The sequence below is a fragment of the Xyrauchen texanus genome, chromosome 13, assembly GCF_025860055.1.
Source record: "Xyrauchen texanus isolate HMW12.3.18 chromosome 13, RBS_HiC_50CHRs, whole genome shotgun sequence".
Classification (NCBI taxonomy): Eukaryota; Metazoa; Chordata; class Actinopteri; order Cypriniformes; family Catostomidae; genus Xyrauchen; species Xyrauchen texanus.
In genome coordinates this window covers 33,111,091-33,132,956 of record NC_068288.1, presented here as the reverse complement: position 1 = coordinate 33,132,956, position 21,866 = coordinate 33,111,091, and the positions used below count along the sequence as shown (strand labels likewise).

At 37.2% G+C, this 21,866-nt stretch overlaps 1 protein-coding gene across 1 annotated transcript in view; it reads left to right on the top strand.

Annotated features, from left to right (window-relative positions):
• Window positions 1-21,866, top strand: part of scn8ab (sodium channel, voltage gated, type VIII, alpha subunit b) — an 89,278-nt gene that overhangs the window by 19,901 nt on the left and 47,511 nt on the right. Inside the window, exons 5-11 of the mRNA XM_052140308.1 lie at window positions 2,688-2,816; window positions 5,393-5,484; window positions 12,977-13,198; window positions 13,546-13,609; window positions 13,798-13,939; window positions 15,774-15,980; window positions 16,534-16,809. Coding sequence (XP_051996268.1) covers window positions 2,688-2,816; window positions 5,393-5,484; window positions 12,977-13,198; window positions 13,546-13,609; window positions 13,798-13,939; window positions 15,774-15,980; window positions 16,534-16,809 — 1,132 coding nt within the window. The remainder of the gene's footprint in view (window positions 1-2,687; window positions 2,817-5,392; window positions 5,485-12,976; window positions 13,199-13,545; window positions 13,610-13,797; window positions 13,940-15,773; window positions 15,981-16,533; window positions 16,810-21,866) is intronic.

The following is a 21,866-nucleotide window of genomic DNA, read 5'->3' as shown; positions in this document are numbered from 1 at the left end:
AAAGAAAAAATACTTCAGTAAAAGTAATAATATAACTGATTTTAAATTTGCTTGAGTGTCAAAAGTACAAGAAAATCGCATCAATTACGGCACAACTAATTATACCCATGGCAACCAAGTTGTGTGGTGTGTCATGCTGGGGCATCAACTTAAAAGCTGTTCTGACCAATTTATACAGGGAATATATATACTCCTCATGTGGTGCAAAATAACAAAATAAATATTATAAATTAATGGTGCGTTCTTGCCATATTGGAACGATCGTATTTACAAAATGAGCACAAATGACCGCCACCATAAAGTGGGATTTTCTTGAAACCCCAATTTTCCAAGCTGAGGGTGGTACAATTAAAGAATCAAGGAAATTGGTATTTGACATAGTTTTGTTTTACTTGTGTATTTTGACTGTACATTTTAGAATATATGCATTTTTGAACAACTGATGAAGAATAAAGCTTGCCAGAAAATAAGACTAACTTAGCTGGTTTATGAGGTGTCAAGCTTGTGCAACAAAACAACATTTACCATTAGTATATGTGGCCACATAAGAATGATAAAATAAGATAGATAAAGCATAAATTAAAAGCATTAAACTACGTGAATAGTCGTCATATTGTTGCATTAGTGCTAAAAATGTAAACATTTTAAATAAAAAAAAGAGAGAAAAATAGAAGATAGCAAAACAAGCTTCTTCCTTCAAACTAAAATCACTTCAACGCACATCATATTGCAATTACAACTTCCAAACTCATTAAGTACAAACTTCCCAGGAGGACTTGAATGCAGCATGAATAAACCACAATATAACTTATATATTCTTTATACTTGTTTAACATTTGTGGATTTGACATAATTTATATGAAAAAAAAAAATAACTGTCCATATCAAATGAGAACATTGAAGGAGGGACCTGGGCCATACATATTTAGTGACCAGAATAGAGACTTGTGAGTGGGCTCTTTTCATTTGGGCCAATAAACAACCACCTAACAACCACCCACACTAGCAGCTGCATAGCAGTGTTCTAAAACACAGAGAACAACTTAGCAACAGCATAGCAACAACCTAGCAACCTCCCAGAACAGCCTAGCAACTGCATTCCAATGTGCTACAAACATAGTGAACAACAAGATAGCAGCAACCTGGCAACCACACAGAACACACTAGCAATCACATACTGTAGCAATGTGTTAAAAGAGTGGTGGTGGTGTAGTGGGCTAAAGCACATAACTGTTAATCAGAAGGTCGCTGGTTCAATCTCCAAGGCCACCAGCATTGTGTCCTTGAGCAAGGCACTTAACTCCAGGTTGCTCCTGGGGGATTGTCCCTGTAATAAGTGCACTGTAAGTCGCTTTGGAGAAAAGTGTCTGCCAATTGCATAAATGTAAATGTAAAACACAGAGCAGATCAACTTTGCAACAGGATATCATGCCCCAGCAACCACCAAAAACACCGTAATAACCACCCTAGTAAACACGCCATAGTAAAAAGCACTGAGAACACCTTAGTTTTGCTTAGGCAAGCACCATTCACATCTTCAGAGTGTATGTATGCAAATAATGATTCTCCTGTTACTATCTGTTTCAAGCTAAATATGTTTTGCAAATGTTATTGTTAGAAATTTTCATGAGCACTTATTGTCATTATAGACACATTATACCTTTGTTAAATGTGAAAGGTAACTGCGTTGAGACTGATCGCACATAACTTCATCATTATTTTACAATGTTCTTTTCCAATGGAGACAATGCAACACACATTGTTTGACGCACACTACCATGTGACTTTGATTCAGAGTAGTGATTAGCAAAATGAATCATTCACATAACCTTCTGAATAATTTTGACTTATTCAAAAGAATTAAATTGAAAAGATTTGTCTCAAATTATTCTTCCACGAATCAGACATCACTATCGCCAATCCATACGTAAATTACATGTGCATCTATGATATTTTTTGTTCTCTCGCAAAAGTAACGAAATGTTCGGATGAAATTTAGCACTGTTAAAGTATTCATTTTCTCTTTAGAATGTAGTGGAGTTTTGTTTTAAGTCAACAGAAATATTTATACTCAAATAAACAACAAATATTCAAAAACTGTACTTAAGTACAGTATCAAAGCATTGTACTCCTTACTATACACATCTGGTTCCATGTTGGTGGAGCGACAAGCTAATGACTGGCAAAGAACCAGTGCTAAAGACAGAGCTCCACTTAGAAATTTGGCTAACAATCCAAGGAATTTCTGGGTTGATGTTGGGGTATATGGGCTTAACTTAGGTTAATGTTTTAGTTTAAGAGTTAGATTAAGAATTTTGGTGATCTTTTCAGGGTGGAATAATCCTATTTGGACAGTCAGAATTGTAGTAGTATGTATGCAGAGGACTGTATGATTTTCCATTTTTGGTGGTGTGACTAATGGGTAGTAAACAGTGGTTGATCTATGAATGCTTAGAGAATTTTTTAGTTCAGAAGAAAATAGTTGCAGGAACAAGGAGATCCTCAAAGACACAGTCGTTACATATTGTAGTCAACTGCCATGCTGTTTATACAACTAGACAAGATATTGAGCACAAGTGGTAGCAATGATGAAAGTCAAGCAGTTCAGTACTCAGGTGAAGGTGACCCCTGGCAGTTGGCAATGGCATAGCACACTGTACTTAAACTAGTTTTTTTCTCTCTATCAGATACACCTTCACGGGAATCTACACTTTCGAGTCACTCACAAAGATTGTGGCTCGGGGTTTCTGTATAGATGGCTTCACCTTTCTCAGAGACCCCTGGAACTGGCTGGATTTCATGGTCATCTCTATGGCGTAAGTATAATCCTGCTAAACATTAAAGGAACGTTGTTCTAATGTTACACCAACTTCTGCATACAGTGATTACAGGTGTATACCACTCTTGTGTGCAGCATTGACATGTTTTAGTTTTACAATGTTTTCACTGTAATTTTATTAATAGCTGAATTACTGGTGCAATAGCACCACAACAAGAAAGCATGTCTATGAATTAAATTTGTCTCTCTGAGCGGTGAAGTGTGACATCAGGAACATTTGGAACAGTCTGAAATTAAATGATAAATCAACACCATGACCTCTATAGAGTGCACCAGTACCTGCCTGCTTTTTCAGCCATCTTTGTTCCTGAAGGATATTTCCCATTCATTTTTTCAAAGGAATTTAAAAAAATTATGAGTATGAGGCACATATAAACCAAACCCAGCAGCTCTGAGGTGAATCACAACATTACAGACTTTGATTAAAACAAAAAAATCAGAGAGAATGACAAAGATTCAAGATTGAATACTTAACCTATTTCAAGAGGGCATAATGTAATAGAGAAAAAAAAAAACTATTAGTAAATATAAAGCTGTTGAGTTAAAGTCACTGAATATTAGCACAGTAACTATATATTTTAAAGGAATAGTTGAACCACAAATGAAAATTCTCTCACCATTTACTCACCCTCATGCCATCCCAGATGTGTATGTCTTTCTTTCTTCTGTAGAACACAAACAAAGATTGTTTAGAAGAATAGCTCTACTGGTCCATTCGTTGCACGTGAATGGATGCCAGAACTTTGTAGCTCCAAAAAGCAAATAAAGTCAGCATAAAAGTAATCCATACGGCTTCAATGGTTAAATCCATATCTTCATAAGCAATATGATAGATGTGGGTGAGAAACAGATCAATATTTAAGTCCTTTTTTACTACAAATCTCCACTTTCTCCAGCACTCATATGCAGGGTCAACTATTCCTTTAAGTTTATTGCAAGATTTTCAGTAGTTTGAGAGTGAACAGAGATCAATGCTGCAGAGCTCTTTTGCCAATATGTTTTGTTGCCACAACTCACTTTAATGTTCTATAGATGCCACAGTATGAACTTTGAGCCCTGATGTCACACTTGCACAGAGTGTTTGTGTATTTTTTTCAACCTCTCATAGGTGGTGGTGGATGGACGTTCAACGCTTAAATATGACATTTGTGTGTGTCTGTGTATCAAAACTCTTACCTTTTTTAACCTTACTTCATTTGTCCATCACTCCTTCTCTCTCCCTATCTGCATTTCTCCTTTTCTGAAGGACAGGCATTTCCTTTTTTTCTAATGATCCTACTTCTAAAAAAAAAAAAGGATGGGGGGAGTTTAAATGTTAAAATGAGAAACGCTGTGACTTTAGTTTCCCAGATTTTATCTAAACAAGCTTATTTCCTTGAAATGGGCAAGTCGGGAGAGAATGGGTTTTATGCCCATGTGTAAAATTTATGTTTTTTCTTGTAAGTTAGTATGTTTTTTTCTGTTTGACACTTTGTGAGAATCTTTTTTTGCCAATAAGATTATTCACGTGATTGCTTTTACTTTGACATTAAAGGAATGTTCTGGGTTCAATAACAGTCCAGCTCTATTGATACAGTCATGTGCCATTGCACCAGAATAAATGTTAAAAACATGTTGTTTCAAAAGTATTGCCACAAGTCTTAAATTTTATATGTCAACATGAAAATAGTGGTCTAAAATTGCTTACCAAACTTGTCTGTAAAAAGTTATAATCCAAGGGTATCTTAAAGGGACTGTTTACATATAAACCAATCCTCCCACAGTAATAATGTCTGTAAAACATCAATTCATCCACCTAGAAAAGTAGTCCTACTAAAAGGATAATCTAGACAACTTTTCAGCTCAAATAAAACACACTTTTGTATGGAAGAATTAATAAGTGCTTAAACAAAAACACAAGCTCAAATTTCTGCTTTTAAACACTTAAGAATCCATTGCCCCTTAGACATCTATTGTAAGTGCATTAATGCAGACATGATTTTGATGAACCAAAATGATTGTCTGAGGTCATTTACAGCACACCACTTGTTTTGAACACAGAACATCACTTTAATGTTATTTAGTTTGTGTTAAGAATTAAGTTATCATGAACCCTCTTCTTCCCTCACTGCTCTATCCTCCTGTATCTCTTCTCATCTCTTCCTCCTCTTCCCCCTGCTCTGTTTTTCTCTCCCTCCCTCCTCTCTCTTTCTGGTAACTGTGTTGCGATCCATTCTGCAGGTACGTTACAGAGTTTGTAAACCTAGGCAATGTGTCAGCTCTGCGCACATTCAGGGTGCTGAGGGCTTTGAAAACTGTTGCTGTGATCCCAGGTAAGTCCAGCATTCATCAGGGCCAACAGAGGGCGCCGCTCGCTGTCTCTCTCTCTTCACGCTCCTGTCTTTTCCCTCCTCCTCCGTTCGTTTCTCTCTCTCTTCTCCCGTTAGACAGGCTTTGCGTGATGTCTTCCAGTTCAGTGGTGTTGCTGGTGATAGTGGTGTGTCGTACGTGTTGTGGTGGTGTTGTGTGTTGTGTCATGGTGTTTGTTCTGTGTGTGATCCTCCCTTGTTGCAGATATATAACAGAGTTTGTGGACCTCGGGAATGTGTCAGCCCTGAGAACCTTCAGGGTTCTACGAGCTCTCAAAACTATTTCTGTCATACCAGGTGAGAACGCGTTTAAACACGAAGGCTGAGCTGCTTCCCACGCCAATGCAAACTATTATTAACAGTATTACTACTCTTATTATTTTTCTATTCGTTTATTATTATTTTATTTACTTGACTTGCTGTACTTTTTCAAGAGGATGCTGCAGGAATAATACTTTTATGTTCTATTTATGTTTTAATATCCAAACAATCAAAAATGGTAGCGATACATTTTTGATAGGCTTTGCAGTCTACAGTCAAATCATTTTTGTCAGAAAAACCAGGTACCCCTCCAGTTTTTGTTTTTTATTGGTCAAAACTGCATTTATGTCATCCTTGACTTGTTCCTACTACTTTTCTGTCTTGATAACCAACATTTGTAACAAGGGAACATCTAAAATATGCATCTAGACCTGCTTGAAAATCTAGCTAAAACCTGCTCAAAGGAAGGTTCTGGGTTCAATATTAAGCTCATTCGGCAGCATTTGTAGCATAATATTAATTACCATAAAATACATTTTAGACTAGTCCCTCGTATATATATATATATATAAAAAGAGCTAAAATCTCGGTTACAGTAGGCACTTATTATGGAAATTAATGGGGCCTGTTGATAAACATTCAAACTTGGCTGAACAGGTACGCCATCTTAGACAATGGCCCTGCTCAAGGTGGTCAAGCTTAGGGACAGGTTAGCTTGTTTGTTGCTGGACCAAAAGGGCCAACATAGTCTCATAAAATGAATGTTACGAGACGTTTTTCATTTCATCGCAGTTTCCTGGTTAAATTTACACTAGAAGACAGAGCCGGAAAGGGGCAAAATTTCAGGCGGGAGTCTCGCCACTCATCCAGGACACCATAATCCACCCTAAAACAAAAAAATGTTAACCTAGAAAATGTCTTTTATGTGGTAACATCTAAATGAACTGTTTTAATTGGAAGTCAAATATATTATTTCACGTCACTGAATTAAACTGACTATGTTAGGTTACACCGACAAAACAAATATTAAGGGTTAAATCAAGAAGAAATAGGTTCTTAAGATAACAATTACTGGTTACCAGGCACATTTTACTGTGCACGACAATATTTTTAAATGACAACTACAATAATGTATCAAACCAATCAACACTATATTGGTTATGTTAAGGCTAACGTTTTAGGTTAGGGAGGTACATTTTACTCATTAAAAAGTTTCCTCCCAAGGAAACTGGGACGTGTAAGGGACATAATTTTGTTTTGCAAAAATGTTGCCACAGTCACGTAATTTTTATGAGATCTGGCTGAAAATGGCCTACCAGCCATGTTTTTAACAGCTGGTAGACAAGCTGTTCAACCACCTACTATAACCCAGCTTGGACCTGCTCATAATAGTTGACCCAGCTTGGACCATGTTCCAAAGAACTGTTAAGCACCATTAGATGTTTTTAGCTGGATTTTCTAGTAGGCGGATCACATTTCCATAATATACTGATCACTGTTCAGTTTTACACACCCAACCCAAAGGTTAAAAAAAGTTTACTAGTATAAGATTATACATTAAAAGTGTCTAGCCTCATATTATAGTGCTGTATAAGACAACATACAGTAGGACAGATCTTTTCTTTGTTTTGTTAGGTTTTCGCTACATACCTGGTATCCTAAGCAGAAAACAAATGCATTACAATATTAAAGAAACAATATTAAAGGCATAACAACATTTACATGTGGGAATCATATTGTCTAAAAAGCTGTCATAGTCACTGAATTAATCACTGTGTGTTTGCTGATGAACTTCTCATCAGAGTTTGTTTAAAAGAAGCTGATGTGATATGTCATGAAACCAAGGTTTGTGGGTAGTGCATTCACTGAGACTGCCAAGCCTAGTTTGACACATTTCTGCTGCATGATGCTTTTGGAGACACCCGCTTTTTAGTTTGTCTTTGTTTTATTCTATTTTTGTAAATTTCCTTTTTTAACAAATGGCTTCCCTCGAAATTCTTCATCCTTTACACACATGTAGATATATTTTTCCCTTATTTAAAAAACTACTGTTTTGTAGCTCCCTCCCTATTCTTATTTTGAAGAACTCGGAGTGGAAAGTAAAACAGAGACATCGGAAGATGCGTGAGAAGATTTGTGAGTGTGTATTTATTACAATGGGGAGGCAAAAGATTAGGAATTGCCAAGTTTGCTCATTTATCAAACACATATCTGCATTAAACTAAACAAGCTAAACACATTCAGGATTGTCAAATTATATCCATTGTTTTAGACTACACTTTATAACATCTGAGTATTTAGATCTGAGAATGACTACTTCATTCACCTGGTTTCTCCCAGCTGCCAAGAGATTAGCTGGGAAATAAAGACGGGGTTGCACATTCTCTGAAAATTTATGATTGGTTATACAGACATTGACACCATAGTAATAAAGCAAAGATGATGATGTTGCTGCCTTCAGCCTTGGCGTTTAAATGACCTGCATGCTCTTCCTCCCCTTGCCTGTCCTCTCCTCTTCCTCTCTCTGTGTTGGCTCTCTGCATACTGTTTGTGTTTATGGCGCCGCTCTCTTTAAGCAGAGTCTTTTTTGCTGATATGTGTTGAATATTGTATGTGTTTTTATCTTTTAAAGAGTTCTCCTCATGTCTCTTCAATATCCCCACACAACCTGTCATTAGTGAAGTGCTCATGAGAAAACTGAAACGTGCATTTTGCTTGGAAATCTTCTTAGCATTAGCAAATTTTTCATTCCATCTACAACATCTAGTTAATTTAATTTAAATGATCTCACACAGGGCAGAAGAATCATACGAATATAGGAATGACCCTATTAAATATCTAGATGGCTTTACAATTATTACCATCAAACATATTGAAAATGCTGAAATTGCAAGTAGTTCACCCAAAAATTTTATTCTGTCAATATTTTCATACCCTCATATCATTCCAAACCCTAATGACTTTCTTCTGTGGAACACAAAAGGATTTGTTTTAAAGAATTCCAAGACTCCCCAATTCTGAGCTTCCCCATGTGACAAAAATTGCCTTGGCGAGTAAATAAAACAGAATTATTAACTAGTTGGCAAGTAACATTATTAGCAACTACATCATTTACATTGAACTGTGAGGACAATAATCTGACTCTTGCTAAATAAAGTGACGTGTAAATCAAACGGTCTGTTTAATATCTGCCAAAACTTGCGCATATTCAAACATCTTTTTCCTCACTGGAAAATTTACAATTCGATTTTTATCTACATTATTATGCCTAAAGGGTTTGTTTTCTCCTCCAGAACTCCATGAAATGCATGTGGAATATTCCTCACATTAGGCCACCAAAAAACAAAATCATGATGATGTATCTTATTTTTTTTTAGAGAGGTGCAGTTTCACTTTACTGACACAATGTTTGTAACTGATATGCACCGATCAACCACAACATTAAAACCACCTGCCTAATATTGTTTAGGTCCCCCTCATGTTGCCAAAACACAGAATCTCAGCATCTCAAAATGCTGTTCTTTTCACCACAATTGTACAAAGTGGTTATCTAAATTACCGTTGACTTTGTCAGTTTGAACCAGTCTGGCCATTCTCTGTTGACCTCTCTCATCAACAAGACATTTCCATCTGCAGAACTGTCACTCAATTGTTTTTTTTTGTTGTTTTTTGCACCATTCTGAGTAAATTCTCGAGACTGTTGTGTGTGAGAATCCTAATCAGCAGTTACAGAAATACTCAAACCAGCCCATCTATATATAAAGTATATATTATACAAAATAAATAATAATAATAATAATAATTGCAATTTATTTTGTAATATTTTAAGTACATTTTTGATCATGTGTAAATGCCAGTTAGACCTGGCACTATCATTTCAGAGATATTATGGTGATTTTGGCACAATTTGTTTTTTCTTCATTTAATTATTTAGGATTTTTGTTTGAAAACAAAAAGTTCTGAATTACAGTATATGTACATAATAAAGAACTATTATATTTTAATCTAAAAACTTTTATGTATTACCCCACCACACTCAAATTGTTTAGAGGCCCTACAAAAGTTCTATACACCCAACATTTGGTGCCACGCCCCTAGGACCGGTCTCACCAGCTATACGTAAGTTACAACTTAGCCTAATTGTGGTGTATAAATGGGCACTAAGTCACAATTTACACACTACTAAATATGTAAGCGTTGCACAATTTCACTTAGGTAGAACGTAACCCTACGTATTAACTAAATATTTACAGAAGCATCTGAGCAGGAGTAACGGATGAAATAAAAAAGCAGACTCATTTAATGACATCAATGAGGTCATGTTTTTGTTGACAGTCTTAAGTCTTTTTGACATATATGATGATGTTTGCAGTTACACTCATTTACATTTACAGGAGAAAACATTATGTAAACATCTTCTGCAGCATGAAACTGATATTACAGTGCACTTTCCTGTGTACTCCGCTTGGTGTCAAGTTTCAACATATACGAAATATATAGGATATTAAAATGAATAAATGTCTATTTTCCAGCCTGTTGTATTAGTATTTATTTTCGATTATCATTTTAGATACAGTTATTGAATATTGCATAGGCTAAGTATACCATTAATGAAATCTTGTTTTATTACGTATCATATTTTAATGGGGATATCATTTGACAGATACAGTTCACAGTTACATAAGCAAACAAGGTTTGAACATCAACAGTAACAAGATCTAACCTAAATTCACAGATTTGTAACACTTCTGTGTACAAATTTGATGGCTGCTTATTGGATCAATACAGATAAACATCGTATTATTCGACTACACATTACTTTATTATGGAGAGTTTACGACCTACTAGTTAAGTCTTGCCTTAAGAACAGGTGGTACAGCCAAATTAAGCACTTACTTAGTTACAAACTAACTAGTAGTTACTAAGCCCTTAGTGTGAACTTTATGTCTCAGTTTTTTAAGTGACAGGAAAACTAATTCCATGAATGATATTGAAGTTTTTCCGGTAATATGTCTCATCTGTGAACAGATTTAAATAAAAAATGGACAGTCATGCAATAACTTTAGCGTAACAGCAGTAGAAACTCCCACTTGCAACTTTACAGTCTAGGGACTAGTAACATCAACCCATAAAGTCACTGCATGTGTGAATGGGGCTTTAGTTTAATAGTCTGGCATGTAACTCGTCCTGCACCGTTTTTGCTACAGTCATTAATGATACCTCAAATCGTGCTGTGTGTTGAGAAGAGATGTGCTATAACTTTTCTAAGAGATTTTCACCAAGTAGATGATAAAATATCACGGTTACTGTGGTAACCTCCGTTCCCCCGAGGGAGGGAATGAGACGTTGTGTCGAATTAAGTGACACAAGGGGTCTTTCTTGGGAGCCTCGTGTACCTCTGAACTTGAGAAAAGGCCAATGAGAAATTGGGAAAGTGGTAGTGGAAATGGGCTTTCGTGGCGATTTACCCGGCGAAACGGAGCCCGCTGTGATCCCCAAGTCGCCTCCATCACCAGCCGGGTCGTCCTCAATCCCGTGAGAAGAAGTTCGTTTTGAGGAATGAAAGCCGCGACCTTGCAATGAGTACATGAACCATCCACAAACGCTGCCTCAGTGCGATCGCTGCCCAGGCACACAAGGCAGCGCCTGTGACCATCGGTCTTGGAGAGATGTCGACCACATCCGGGAACTACACAGAGTCGGAAAGGCGCGTCAACGCCTGCTCGTGTATTGCTCTTTTATGAGTGAAAATAAAATCTTTTAGAGAATCAAACTCTTTTAGGAGGGGAAAACACTCTTTTAGACAGTGAAAGCGTGCAGAGAGAGAATGCCACTGGAAATGCGCCGTAGGATCCAACAGCAGTGCTTCTTGCCAACAGAAGTGAGTGGAACAGTGGTGAGACTTCAGCTTGTTGCTGCACAACCGCTCGGCTCCGAAGAAAAAATCTGACTGACAGACACAAATTTTGTCTGCTATTTTTTCATTGGCCTTTTCTCAAATTCAGAGGTACATGAGGCTCCCAAGGAAGACCCTTTGTGTCACTTCATTCAACACAACATCGAGTGAGTAACAAAAGGGGAACAAAATACCTGTACTTACATTGAAGGAGGGACCTGAGACGTTATCTTGGGACCTGAATATAATAGAGACTTGGGGGTGGCCTCTTGACTTGGACCAGTAAGCAACCACCCAGAAGTCCATAGAAACTGCCTAGCAACACTCTAGCACCCTCCAAGAACACCGTAGCATGCGCATATCAACACCCTGGCAATCACCGATAACACCTCAGCATTGTCGTGTTAAGTTTTGTACTGGCAGAAAAATAAACATTTAAGTAAAAACAAGTTATTTCTGATATAGTCTACTAATGTCAGCTTATGTCAATTTATGAGAGCAGCATGTTTATATAAATAACTTGAAATTTTTAACAGTTGTTAAATTACAGTGTTGATGTTATGGGAATCAGCATAATAACATAAATACCGGTATTCACATTTAACATAATTTTCCTAATTTTCTTTCTTCAGATCAGTTAATTTTTTCAAACTACGGATTACACGGAAATTGTATTTCCAGAAGGAACTGGCATTATATATAAAATGTCTTAGATGTTTTGTCCTTTGTCCTTGTCAGATCAGCCACAACATTAAAACCACCTGCCTAATATTGTGTAGGTCCCCCTCGTGCCGCCAAAACAGCACCAAACCGCAACTCACCATTCTGAGAAAATTCTAGAGACGGTTTGAAAATCCCAGGAGATTAGCAGTTACAGAAATATATATATTAATCAAGTTTGAAATTTAACACTGATGGAATCCACATGGTTAATTGATAGCAATTACTTCCACTCATTGAGACAGTTTGTGTGCAGTTGTGCACCATGAGGAGATGGGAGACTCTTTAAACTGTGTGTTCAATGTAAAATCTTCACAGTTTTATTTGAGCAAACCATACAATATATATATGTGTATATATGAAAGAAAGAAAAGGAAAACAAATTTGTGATTGTGTGATTACTTGGGTATATCATGGTGTGCTAAAATCATTGTATGCTGTTAGTCATACATTAATGTGTGTTGGATATTTGAATTTAATGTAAGAAATTAGACATTATGAGATATATAAGATATGAGCAATAAGAAAGAGATTTTTACCTAATTCTAATTGTAACTCAGTGAAACAGTATTAAATTAAAAAGTATTTTGTGGGATTTTTACATTACAATGTATGTGAAAGTGTTTGTGTGTGTGTGTGTGTGTGTGTGTGTGTGTGTGTGTGTGTGTGTGTGTGTGCGTGTGCGTGTGCATCAAGAATGTGTGTTGTGTACTATTTTTTGTATGTTTCATATTTTTGCTTGTTCTAGTAATGAGTTCAGTGTAAAATATTTATATAATCTGAGTTAGATGTACTGTATGTGCTGACATATTATTCTTTAAATTGCTTGGAGTGAGTTGTGCTGGAATGAGCATTGCATACACTGGCAGACTGTATATTACTGGTTGTGTTTATCTCCTCATCTTTCCACAGGGCTGAAGACCATTGTGGGTGCTCTGATCCAGTCAGTGAAGAAGCTGTCAGATGTGATGATTCTGACTGTTTTCTGTCTCAGTGTATTTGCCCTCATCGGCCTACAGCTGTTCATGGGGAATCTCCGGCAAAAGTGTGTCATCTGGCCAGTCAACCAAACCGAAACCTACCTGGCCAATGGGAGCAAGGGCTTCGACTTCGATGAATATATCATGAATGACAGTAAGTAGTGCTTATAGCATCAAATATTGCCAGGCTTCTTAACTAGCTTAGCTAGCAAGCCTTCCCTGGTAAACCAGCCTCAACATTAATTTCATGCTGTTTGGCCAGCATTCTTTGCTGATAAACAACATGGCTATGCTGGTCCACCTGCACCTAAACAGCATAAATCAGCTTGGACAAGCATGGATACTCATGCAGGTCTAACCTGGTCTTTTCAGCAGGGAAGACAAAAAAGGAGAAGTAAAAAAAAAGAAAAACAGTTATAAATTGCTTTGAAAAACACACTAAACATAAGTAGAAGACTTCCTATAGTTTTCAGGTTTTACAAGTTTCTCTTTTTGTTTTAGAAAACTTCTACTTTCTGCCTGGCATGCTGGATGCACTGCTATGTGGAAACAGCTCAGACTCAGGGTGATGACCGCAGACATAAACACAGACACACATACTGCATTTCCACTACTAAATTTATAATTTCATTTGCAGCCTAAATCATAAAATCTGCAGTGAATTTAGTTTCAAATAATTGCACTCTTGATGCATCAAGGTGTGAATTATGAAAGATTCACAATGTAAATGATTGTATATGCGTGTTTGTGTAGGCGGTGTCCGGAGGGCTACATGTGCATGAAGGCCGGACGCAACCCAAACTATGGCTACACTAGCTTTGACTCCTTTGGCTGGGCTTTTCTTGCTCTCTTCCGACTCATGACACAAGACTTCTGGGAGAATCTGTACCAGCTGGTGCGCATTAATTTCTCTCTACTCTTATTTTATTTGTTGCTTCTTTTCCTCTTTGAGGACTTATCTTTATATTTCCTATGCATTATGATTGATATGGGTATATGTTTTTTTTTGTTTTCACAATAGTCCCTTTAACCATTTATTATATTTCACAATGTTTACATGTTGTTTTGAAATCTCGGATTTAATTATGCATCATACAGTATTAATACAGAGTACTAATAAGCATAATTGGTTGAATTATCTCACACTAGCTAAACGGTGATACTTGATTCAACAGGGTTGCGTCTAAGATCCTGTGTCTTAAGCCGGCGCCACACTAGGCGATCTTTCCATTGATTTTTAGGTGTGAGCTACATTATCATAACTGCCAGCCAGGTGGAGGGAGACAAAGCGTGCATTAGCATCTCTCAGTGGCAGGTCGTAAATCGCTTGACTGTTGGGACTCCCTGATGAGTTAATGGCTTTAAAATCTAAAAATTGCTTAAAAAGTTTTTTGGTCACCATTGCGGGCTCTTGTGTTCACGTCAAGTGACTAATGAGATTCTTCTTTAACTGAAGAACTAGCAAGATGTCAAACTGATCTAAATATTTTCTTCTGTGATCACACTCAGCTGCATATCATCACAAACACTGATTGTAATCCATAGGGATTCTGTCACCAAGCGTTTTTCCTGCCTTTTTTCCCTACACTAAAATGTCATCAGAAAGTGGAGCCACAGCAGTCTATTTTTATTGAACGTAATTTCTTTAGTCACTGAAAACTGCATATGGACATTTGTGTTCAATGGCAAGCCTCGAGGGGATAAATACACAATCATGAACTTTGACAAGATAAAGTTACTCCAGGAAATGCTTCCTATGGGCATTTTTTACACCTGCATTTTCTCTTTTTGTTCTGTTCGTATAGGCATAGATGAACACAGCAATTGTACTCGGATCCGCACCAAAACAGATACTTTTCAGTGCAGAAATAATGCCAAAGCATTTAATGACAGATAAAAATAACCACCACGGAAATTGTACAACTCACACCCATCTGTATGTTGGATAAAGTTTATTTGCAGTGCTACCTCTGACTGGAATGCACATTCTTTACCATGCTGTGATGTTTTGCATAAATGTGACATAAACAATGCTCAAATATTTGTACCCGTTGACAAATTTTTTACCGGTATATAATTTTAACCGGTACTGTATATCGATGTTTGAGCTAAGTCTTCTAAACGAAGAAAATGCAACATTGTTTTAGCCCCTTCAGAACAAATCAAGCAAAATACCCTAAATCACTTTATTACAATAGTTTATGCTTATGCGATAATCATGTTTTTATTTTGGCGAGCTCCACATGACAAGGATTAAGAGAGTTGCGGTGAGTTGGTGTGTTTGTCACCACTTCACCATTTTGTATCAGCAAGTATGTCATACCCTCGACTGAAGAGAGCGAGATCTTAGCTAATCAGTCTGCATGTGTGACACCAAATCCAGTTGTTTTGAGTCTGTGTATGTGGCGCCGGCTTTTGGTACTTAAAAACTGACACGTGTATGCAGATATCTCCTAAAAAGTTTGAAGTGATCAAGCTACAGTTAAATGCAGAGTCAAAGAAGTTCACTGGAAATGAAAGGTCAATTTGAGCGCATTGCTTTGAGACATATTATTCCGCAAATTGTGCTCTATTGTATTCTTTACCTTTTGGCAAATATAACAGGTCATCCAGTTATTCTTTGCATGTGCACAGTATACATACAGCAGTCTACATGCTTTCAATACTACAGGATTGCTTACAATATGAGTCAGCCAGTAAACACATGATCTTCCCTCTTTCTTCGTTAGACTCTGCGAGCTGCGGGGAAGACGTACATTTTCTTTTTCATACTTGTGATCTTTGTGGGGTCGTTCTACCTGGTGAATCTGATCCTGGCTGTGGTCGCCATGGCTTATGAGGAACAGAACCAGGCCACCATGGAGGAGGCTGAACAAAAAGAGGCAGAGTTTAAAGCCATGCTGGAGCAGCTGAAGAAACAACAGGAGGATGCACAAGTACACACACATAAGCACACATGAAAACACACAGCACAGGTGTTCGTAGCTATGTTACCCAGCTGAAAAAGACCAGCATAGCTGGTCATCAGCACTTGGGATGCTAGTATGATTGTGTTCCCAGCAGGCTTCTAATATGATTTCTTTAAGCAAATTCTAAAAGTAGGGACACAGCGGTTTCTTTTTTTTTTTGTCTTTCTTACAAGGCTGATAAAACAAGCGTTTGTATCATCAGCCTTGTGAGATACACATTTTGTGTCTAGTTTTGGTCTATTAATGTGGTATAATCTATCTGTAAAAACCTGTCCCTAAATGGCATGTAAAAACAAAACAAACTTTGACTGATGGCCTTTTACATGTCTGTCAGACAGCTATTCCTTTTTTAGTAGGTGGTACTTGGCCATAATAAGCTGCTGTGGACCAGAGACTAGCACTAACCAGCAAAAACCTAAGCTAATCTTTTTAGCAGGGTAGTCAAGGTTTTTCCTGTGCTTTTCTTTCTTATATTCTCTCTCCTTCTCTGTTTCTCTCTTCCTTTGTCCCTCATTGCTAGGCGAATGCTATGGCAACCTCAGCAGGTACAGTAACTGAGGATGCGGTAGAGGACGATGGGGGTGGACATCTGTCCCGCAGCTCCTCTGAGGTGTCCAAGCTGAGCTCCAAGAGTGCCAAGGAGAGACGGAACAGAAAGAAAAAGTGGAGGAAGGAACAGGAGGAGAAGGGTGACAGCGAGAAAGTGGTGAAGTCAGAATCTGATGACGGCAGCAAGAGGAGCCGCTTCCGCTTCCGAGACAACAGGCTTGGGAGGAAGGCCTCAATCATGAACCAGGTGAGAGTGGGGTTATTCTTACACAAACCCACAAAAACACATGAAGATTTTTGATGTAGTTGGTCCAAATGGGCCTACAAATTGACATGACATTCCAAAGGCTGTACACTGCTTGGGAGAATGGAGTAATCCTAGGAGTATAACACAAGAATGATGCAATGCTTTCATTTCACACATCAAATGGTGTATATTATGTCTCGTCTGATAATGATTCAGGGCAATGAGTTCCATCATGTGGAAATAATCCTTATTAGATTTATTTTGGCTTTGAACAAGGAGTACACAAAGGTTAGAATGATATATGAGGTGTTGTTTGTTTATAATCACAAAATTATTCTCTTTTTTATTATTTCAACATCCAACTGACAACCTATTTCCTTCTAATTTGAAAGTAGATAGTTTCAGTTGTGTGTCTATATCAAGATAAATACATCATTTAAAAAGACCATGCTGGTCGACCAGCTTTATCAGCAAATGTTTGTTGGTGAACAGCATAGTTGGCATGTACAAAGTTTTATCCAATAAAATGTTCTCTGAATAAGACCTGTCTTTAACATGCAAAAGCATATAAATTACCTTGTTTCATTGGTGTGTTATCATTATGCTAAAACAAAGGCTATTGGCATTTTTTTAAAGGTTGCTTTTTGAACAGTGTAAAAGACTGTTGTTGAAATATGAGTGTAGAAGTTTATCATTCAATAAAACATTTCAAGGGGAACTACCGTGTAGTAATTTGTACATATAGTGGCTTTTAAACAGACTATCTGCTAAAAGAACAATGAAAAATTATGTATTTCTGCGACTGGGTAAAATAAATAAGAAAACAACAGCACACATACTTAGGGAACCTTGGAACTACAGCAATGTAATAAAATACTCAGAAATCAATAATATTAGTAAACATTTACAGTAACTTCACCAGAAAACGTAGATATATCACAGTCAGTAAACAAGTAATATTCACATTTTTTTTTAAAAAAGGATGTTTTTTGGGAACATATGGGGATACAGACAAAACAACATATAGAACACTTCATCCCAAAATGTATATTTGCAGTGTTTTGGCAATGACATAAGTGATTTGAGCTAATCTCTATGCTTTTTCTAATACACTGATGCTTTGAATAGTCTGTAGCTGAATTTGAGTAATGTCAGAGTATGTATTGCATTTGATAATGAACGTACTTCTCAGCAATTAATTAAATGTTTTTAGGTACATTATGGATGTGAGTAGATACATTGCTGGACGTACAACGTTGTACTTTGTCTGGGAACATCGGTATTGTCCCTTGACCCAAATATATATATGCCAGAGTAACAACAATTGCAAAAATAATTTATTCTGGTTTTATTAAACAAATACAATTTAACCAGAAGGAACAACTTTCTTGGTTTATATAGCACTCTGTTGAAAAGTGCTGTCCGACTTCTCTACTGTTTTTTTATTATTCAGCATTTTGAAAACATTTCTCACCCATGTTTTATGAATACAGGACATTCTACTAAGTTGACACAGATTTTTACATGCTTTATAGTAGGGTAGTATTCAGGGTATTAGTGTGTTTTTTCTGCATTCTCTGTTACATTGAAATAGCAAGTTGATATAAAATCTGCTGCTTCCTTATCTGGCCCAGTTCAGCCCAGCCCTGGATACTACTACTGTTCTGTGCTCTTTGCAGTCGCTGAGTCATCGTCCATATCACCAGGGTGATTAGACAAATTGCTTCAGCAGTACACTCAAAGATCAGAAGACTTTTTCCAACTGCCCATCTATCTATCGCTGTAATTCTTTTCATCTCACTCATTGTCTTGCTTTGGGCAGCAGCCTATGAATTTATGATGGTACACTTTCCCTCATGCTTCAAGGCTCTGTTAAATACTTCAGAATAGCCCAAATCATAGTGCTCATGAGTTTTATACCTTTCTTATTTATGAATTAAGTTTGTCATCCTTTGTGTTTTGACATCTGTCTTAAACAAAGAAAGTATAGCCATTCCAAGGGCACCTGTTTTAGCAAATTCTAGTATCTGTATGTTGTTGTGGAGATATGTGGGGAATAGCATGGGAACGGCATACTTTCACTGGCCCTTTGAATTATTTAACCACCCACTATAAATCTTTCATCTGATGAGAGCAGTAATATACTGTGGTTAGGCAGGAAGTTATACTCTTGAGTCTAAGGCCCCGCCCTGCATATTCTGCTCATATCAGCCCCACTGTCATAATAGATAAAAGCGCCTTATTAAGCAAGTGCTGCCATTAATTGTTAGCTGGTTTCATGATAAAGTTATTACATTGTGACCCAACATTTTACCCCTGACATGGTTGGAGTTTTCCCTCTGGATTCCTGTAGCTTTTGTGGAAAGCCTCTGTCAGAGGTTGTTATGGATATTTAAATAACACTACAAAATCTCCTTAAGAATGTTCTCCTTGTCAATGCAGCAGCAATGCGGTCTCACCGCTTTACCAGATCAACCCCCTTTTCCTGAGTGAGTGTTCGAAGTAAAATAGTCCCTGCTGAGAACGCATTTGGGACTCTCTCTACTGTACATCGTCTGCAGTGGTCAACTGCTCCATTAAGAAGAAGGCTCTCAGGCGCACCGCAGAGAAAACGCCTGCGCTAGCAACTAGCATTCTGCATTATCAGTGAATTTCAGCAAACAGTTAGAACTCTGCAATATTAGTGGTTCCAACTAGCATCTTGGATCATTTATGAATTTCAGATGGAAAGTGTATTTTAGCAAGGAGCAAGCATTCTGTAGTACAATAAATGATTATTTTGGCTATATTAGTTGTAGTGTTAAAATGATCAGGCAGCTTTACTGCTTTATTTCTCTATATTATGAAAAAAAAGAGCAAAGTTGGCACTCTGAACTGGTGAATAGCAGAAGTGTCTGTCAGTTTGATGTTGAATTATTCACTAAATGGCTTTGTCCAGAAGTAAGTGGGCTTTTTTTTTGTAAGTTGGGTGAACTCATGCAAATTGTGTAACTTTAGTTGCAGGGCAGTTTGGCAGTTTTTACCTTAGGGAGCTATTCTGATCCAATCTAACCCTTAAAAATTACTTTCATTGGTGTAACTGAATACAGCCTGGATATATTCAGTTATATTGCTTCAGTCATATTAAATAACTCTCTATTCATCTCTTACTTGAATAAAAACTGTTCATTTAAAGCTGCACTACAGAACTTTGTGCTCTATAGCGACATCTGTGTTTGAAACTTAAATTTGCAAGCAACTTGCGAAGAACACTTTACGTGAGATGTGATTCTGCACAGCTCTTCAGCATAAATGAATCTCATGGTTTGAGTTTACCTGGATATTGCCTGTGATCTTGACTCAGATTTTCACCTGCAGAGTTTGAGTCATAACATACTATTTTCATGTTGATATTAATTTATTCCATTCAACATTTATAACTGAAATATGACTTGCATTCTGGAATATAAACAACACTCTTATTTACATATTTTGAATGAATTAATTAATTTTACACTTAAAGCTGAAGTCAGAAGTTAACATACATCTTAGCCAAATACATTTAAACTTTTTTCACAACAAATTTTTTCACAGTTCCTGACATTTAATCATAGAAAACATTCCCTGTCTTAGGTCAGTTAGGATCACTACTTTATTTTAAGACTGTGAAATAGAGAATAATATAGAATAATAGATAGAATGATTTATTACATCTTTTATATCTTTCATCACATTACCAGTGGTTCAGAAGTTTACATACACTTTGTTAGTATTTGGTAACATTACCTTTAAATGGTTTAACTTGGGTCAAACAGTTTGTGTAGCCTTCCACATGCTTCTCACAATAAGTTGCTGGAAATTTGGCCCATTCCTCCAGACAGAATTGGAGTCTGGTTTGTAGGCCTCATTGCTCGCACACGCTTTTTCAGTTTCGGATTGAGGTCAGGGATTTGTGATGGCCACTCCAATACCTTGACTTTGTTGTCTTTAAGCCATTTTGCCACAAGTTTGGAAGTATGCTTGGGGTCATTGTCCATTTGGAAGACCCATTTGCAACCAAGCTTTAACTTCCTGGCTGATGTCTCAAGATGTTGTTTCAATATATCCACATCATTTTCCTTCATGATGCCATCTATTTTGTGAAGTGCACCAGTCCCTCCTGCAGCAAAGTACACCCACAACATAATGCTGCAACCCCCATGCTTCTCAGGTGGGATGGTGTTCTTCGGCTTGCAAGCCTCACCCTTTTTCCTCCAAACATTACAATGGTAATTATGGCCAGAGGGCATTTTTCCAAAAAGTAAGTTCTTTGTTCCCATGTGCACTTGCAAACTGTAATCTGGCTTTTATTATGGTGGTTTTGGAGCAGTGGCTTCTTCCTTGCTGAGCAGCCTTTCAGGTTATGTCGATATAGGACTTGTTTTACTGTGGATATAGATACTTGTCTACCTGTTTCCTAAAGCATCTTCACAAAGTCTTTTGCTGTTCTTCTGGGATTGATTTGCACTTTTCGCACCAAACTTCATTCATCTCTAGGAGACAGAATACGTCTCTTTCCTGAGCAGAATGGTCCCATTATACTTGCATACTATTGTTTATACAGATGAATGCGGTAGCTTCAGACATTTGGAAATTGCTCCCAAGGATGAACCGGACTTGTGGAGGTCCACAATATATTTTCTGAGTTCTTGCTGATTTCTTTTGATTTTCCCATGATGTGAAGCAAAGAGGCATTGAGTTTGAAGGTAGGCCTTAAAATAAATCCACAGGTACACCTCCAGTTGACTCCAATTAGCAGATAATTGGCTAATTGCCTAAAGGCTTGACATTATTTTCTGGAATTTTCTGAGCTACTTAAAGGCACAGTTAAATTAGTGTATGTAAACTTCTGACCCACTGGAATTGTGATATAGTCAATTCAAAATGAAACAGTCTGTCTGAAACAATTGTTGGAAAAATTACTCCTGTCATGCACAAAGTAGATGTCCTTAACAACTGGCCAAAACTATAGTTTACTTATATGAAATCTTTGGAGTGGTTAAAAAATAAGTTTTAATGAATTATGATGTATATAAATT